The following is a 5,000-nucleotide window of genomic DNA, read 5'->3' as shown; positions in this document are numbered from 1 at the left end:
AGTGCGTATTGTTTTTTGAGACTGATTTATGTGATTAAAGAAGACTGTAGTATCCAAGAAGTGTACTTCACATGGATCTATTATGTATTTAACCTTAATGGACGGGTGATGACTGTTGAGGATGCTAATGAATTCAGTGAATAGTTGGATATCATGAGGCCAGGCTCCTATAATGTCGTCTAGGAAATCTGTAGTAGAATGTAGGTTGATGTGGGCACCTTGCCAATGCCCTCTCTCTCCCATTCAGCCATGTAGATGTTTGCATATGCCGGGGCAAATTTCTTACCCATAGCCTGTTCCCTCCACCTGTAAATAGTGCCTATCATTGAATATAAAGTCATTGTGTGTGAGGCTGATTTCTAATAATTGTAGTATTTCATTATCTGGTCTATTCCTGTCCGGTGTGGCATGGAAAAGGTTTCTAACCGTCTGTACTCCTGTTGCTGTATTTATGTTAGTGTATAAGCTATCAATATCTATAGTGAATATATATGTTTGGGAGGGAACAACTATGGGTTTGATCTTCTCGAGAAAGTGATAAGTGTCTCTGAGGTAGCTGGGGTGTCTGGTGGAGAGAGGGTTGATATGATGGTCAATGTATTGAGCTATGTTGTATGATTCACTACTACAGTCTGATACGATTGGCCTACCGGGAGGAACTTCATAGGGAATTGTCCAGGTTTCTGGCTCTTTATGAATCTTGCAAAGCAGATAAAACAGTCTGGGTCGTGGAGTGTCTGGTCCAAATAGAAAATCTCTTTGTTTTTTCGTGATGTGCCGTTTATCATAAAGTGTTTGTATGATTCTGCGCAATTTAGTCTGAGTCTGTGGTTGTAAGCTGTTTCCTATTGGTACCTAGTACTTGTATTGGATAACTGTCTATTTGCCTCGTATATGTATTGGTGTTTATCTAGGATCACTGTTTTCGATCCCTTGTCTGCCGGTTTCAATATGATGTGAGGGTTGTTTATAAGTTCTTTTATGGCTTGTCTCTCTGTGCGGGTGATGTTGTCCTGTCTATCTGCCTGGGTGTGATAGTTGTGAAGGGTGTCTTGGTCGGTTCTAATTAGGTTCTTTACCCTCCTATCTATCTGGACAGTCTAGGTTTCCCAGGTTGAGGGAAGGGTGAATGGTAAATGGTTGTCATGGTCTGGTAGTCAAAGTAGTCTAGAAGTTTCAGTCGTCTGTGATATTTATGTGTGTCCCTATGAAGTTCTTCCCAGTCAAATTTACTTGGGCGGGGAATGAAAGACAACCCCTCTCCAAGAGTTGGGTCTGTGCTGCTGTGGGTTGAAATGACTTGGACAAAATTCATGATATTTGATAAGGAGGGGCCAACTACCCCCTCCGTTGGGTAATCTAACCAAGCGACTGGGGAAGAAAGGGAGGGGGAGAGTACAGGGGGTTGGGATGAAAAGAAGTGTGGTGTGGCTAGGTGGGTCCAAATTGTGGGTAGAGCCTATTCTAAATTTAGCTGCTCACACCAATTCTTAAAAATGAGGTCTGCTGTGGTTGTTGTCCAGTGTATCCGGTCTGATGTTGTGTGAAATTCATCATGGGGTATCTCCAAGAGAAATGGGCCATGTGTGGTGATGTAACCATTAATGACTTTGAGGTTTCGTTTTTGATCTGGTGAAAGGAGGTGTGAGTGATTAATAATGGGGATGTAAATGATTGCATTAGGGAAAGTGAGTCTTGCTTCCTTGTGCATTGATGCAATCTGTTTGATTGAGGTTTTGTAGGGGTCATTATCCATGTTGTTTATGCCCACCGAGAGAACCACTACGCTGGTGTCTACGTGAATTTCTGTTTTCTCCAGGACCCTTGTGAAATGATAAAAAGTTGCTCCGGGGTAACTGTCCACTTGTATGTTTGGGTTGTGAAATGGAGGGATTCTATTAACATTCGAGTCTCCCAAGACTAGTATCGGTTTGTATCCTTTAAAATTCCAATCCGCCACCTTGCCTTTTGGTCTGGCTTTATGGTATGATGGTTTCTGGAGGGTTGCTGGGGTTGGGGGTTGATGCTGGGGTTGTGGCTGAGGCTGGGGTTGAAATTCAAACTGGGGTGGGTATGTTGAGGCGCCAGTTATACAGGGGTCTCGGACTGGCAGTGACATGATGTCTTTTTGGAGGGGCTCAGATTGGTTGTTTTTGGGTTGTTGCTCATTGCTTTGTCCTTTAATCATCATTTGCCCCTGAAACTGCCCAGTCCTAGTCTCACCCCCTGATCTGGCGCCTCCTGTTGGTGAAAGCGATAGTGGTGAAATCCTTTCCAAGGTTTTGACTGAGACATTACTATGTTTATACACCTTGGTGGTAGGGGTGTTAACTAGGGGATTGGGTAGTGTTGCTATAGCACTGAGGGTTTCTGGCTGGCTGCAGGCCCTATGGTGGAACTCAACTGGGGCCTGAATTAAATTAGAGGTGTTAGTGGTTGTCAATTCCAGGTTGGTGTCTATGGTGGGCGATGGGGGACCAATGATGCTTGGGATACTGTGCTCCTGGGTGGTCCATGGGTTGTTTACTCTCTGTGGGTCATGAGGGGAAGTGGAGGTAGGGGTTCTTATAATCTCCTTTCCTTTTGCCTTGGGAGAAAGGGGGGGAGTGGGTGCCATGTTGTTCTTAGGATGAGGTGGGGAGTTGTTTAGGGCAATATTGCTGACATCTATCTGTGTCTGCGAAGGTGCAACTGGGGAAGAGGGTGTTGAGGTACGGATCCCTATCTCAGTGGAAGATTGTGTCTGGGGAAGAGGAGGATGCTGATTATTTAGCTTCTGGTTTACAGAGCACTGTGCTGGGGCAGGGCGTAGCCCCAGTGGGGATGATCGTTTTTGAGAGGCCTGAGGCTTACCTGGAGGAGAGAGCTTGGGTAAAGGAGGGAAGTCCTCCAACGTTGGTGAGAAAGGAACTGGTGCTGAGGTGGTGGGCAGAGAATTCAACTGTGGTGGGGCCTGTATTTGAGCTGAGGCTGTATGCCAGGGGTTCTGTTGTTGTTCCAGTGGCCCGGGGGCCAATGTGGTTATTGGCTGGGGGGAGGCTGAGGGGAAGGGGAGCTCTGTAGTGGGGTAAGAAAGGGTAGTCCTAGGGAGTTGTCTGTAGTGAGTTTCTAAGGAACTATTCAAAATTGTTTCCACTGTAGTGATGGTAGTGTGTGTCAGTTTATGTGTGTATCTCTTATGAGCCCAGCCCACAGCTATGTGCAATGCCAGAGTGTTGAATGTATTGGGTGGTTGTGTGAGTGATTCGATAATTGTCTGGTAGTGTATTTGTAATATGTTCATGTTATTGTTCATCCATTGCTGTGTGTTCTGTAGTACTTGAGCTGCAGTGTAATCTGTGGGTGAGGATGGCTTGATAAAATTGGTGAGTCTGTTCACCTGTCTCATCATGCCACTAGGGAACCTACGGTCTGAGATGGCTTTATCAATGATTTCTTTATGATGGATGGCCTGTATCAACTTGAAGTACAGTTTTGATGTTTGCCTGGTTGCCTCATCAGGGGGTTGGTTAAGGCGTGGCTGTCTGCTGAGAAGGGGGTGTGGGACTCTATTAGTGGGGGGTTGTAAGACTCTGTTATTAAGGGGTTGTTGGGCTCTACTACTGCGTTGCTGCGTTGCTATACTCATAAGGGACTGCATGGTTTCCTGTTGGGGTGGGTGTCATTCACTAGTAGGGGCAGGACAGCGTGCAGCCACCGGCCGGGTGTGTGTTTTAATTGCAAGATGTGAATTTCTGGGCAGCACGAGACGATGTGCTGCTCAGTGTGGGTTCTTACCGCCTTGTTGTTGAGGCTGGGGTTTGAAGTAGAGGTCGAGTCTGGGTGTTGGAGATGGAGGGTAAGGCCGTCGATGTTGTAGCCAAACCCTTAACGTCTTTTTGTAACTCCTTGAGTAGATGTTGTCCAGTTCGCCTTGTTGTTGAGGCTGGAGTCGAGAGGTTGAGTCTGGATGCTGAGTCTGGGTCTTTGTATAACTCCTGGGGTCGATGTTGTTCGATGCTGTGGACTCAGATGTGCAGTTTAAAAAGTTCTGGGTTGCAGTTCAGTTACAGCTTCTCCAGCTGGAGTGTTTTTCTCCCAGTTACCTCTAAAACCCTCCACATCTTCAATTAAAACGTAACTTTTATTATTTTATAGTTAAAAAAAACAACCAACTCAAATACTGTTATCAAACCCGTATCCAATGTGATGCCCGCTGTGTTGTCCCGTTCAAAATTCCTGACGTTTCGCAGTATTCCTGCTTCTTCAGAGGGAATTTTTTTCTAGTGGAATACCCCCCAGTGCTTAAAAAGGGTCAGTTGGAGAGGGGAAAGCCTTCCCACTGCTCCAAGCATCCGAATACCTGTATCTAGATTCTCATTGGTCGAATCTATTGTCACTCACCATGCTGTGTTGTGAGTCCCTGTCCTATAGGCTATTTCTTAATTGTCTCTGTTCTATTGGCCCATTTTGAATTTGAATCTAAATCTATGAGACTCAATCTATGAGACTGCTAATTAGTGAAAACTGAGAGAAGAGAATCTGGGGGAGTTCCTAGTGAGGAGCGGAAAAGGGGAGGAAAAACTGGGTTTAGGGTCTTCTAAAGCGATTTTGATATAATATGAGTATATACCTGTCTGTATTTTTCTAATGTGAGAAGTTTAACCTTTTTATCAAAGAGGAATAAGTGGACCCATAACCATGTCTGTTAATCATTCCTGTCCCTTGTGGCTCAGTTGGCAGACCACAGCTCCCTCAGCCCTGTGGTTGTGGGTTCAATCCCCCCTGGGTGCCTGCACGAACGTGCAAGTTCTTCCTAACCACTGCGTCCACCCAGTGACTATAATGCTAAATGTTAAGCCTATCTTTCCTTATTGTAGCCCTATTCTCGATATTCCTTGCTGTTCTCTCTTTCCCTGTTTTGTCCTTATTCTTGCCCTACCCTCTATACTTTCTACCATTTCTTTCAATTTATATTTCCGTCACTCTGTGTATTTTATTACTTTAGCTGTTTGGCATCT

At 45.2% G+C, this 5,000-nt stretch overlaps 1 protein-coding gene across 1 annotated transcript in view; it reads right to left on the bottom strand.

Annotated features, from left to right (window-relative positions):
• Window positions 1-4,989, bottom strand: part of LOC115155039 (leucine-rich repeat extensin-like protein 5) — a 15,446-nt gene extending 10,457 nt beyond the window's left edge. The window contains exon 1 of the mRNA XM_029701834.1: window positions 2,118-4,989. Within this exon, the coding sequence (XP_029557694.1) occupies window positions 2,118-3,640 (1,523 nt within the window). The 5' untranslated portion in view covers window positions 3,641-4,989. The remainder of the gene's footprint in view (window positions 1-2,117) is intronic.
• Between the last annotated feature and the right edge of the window lie 11 nt (window positions 4,990-5,000).

Source organism: Salmo trutta, chromosome 19, assembly GCF_901001165.1.
Source record: "Salmo trutta chromosome 19, fSalTru1.1, whole genome shotgun sequence".
NCBI classification, from domain to species: domain Eukaryota; kingdom Metazoa; phylum Chordata; class Actinopteri; order Salmoniformes; family Salmonidae; genus Salmo; species Salmo trutta.
The sequence above is the reverse complement of the archived record's forward strand: the minus strand, read 5'-3'. Positions and strand labels throughout refer to the sequence as shown.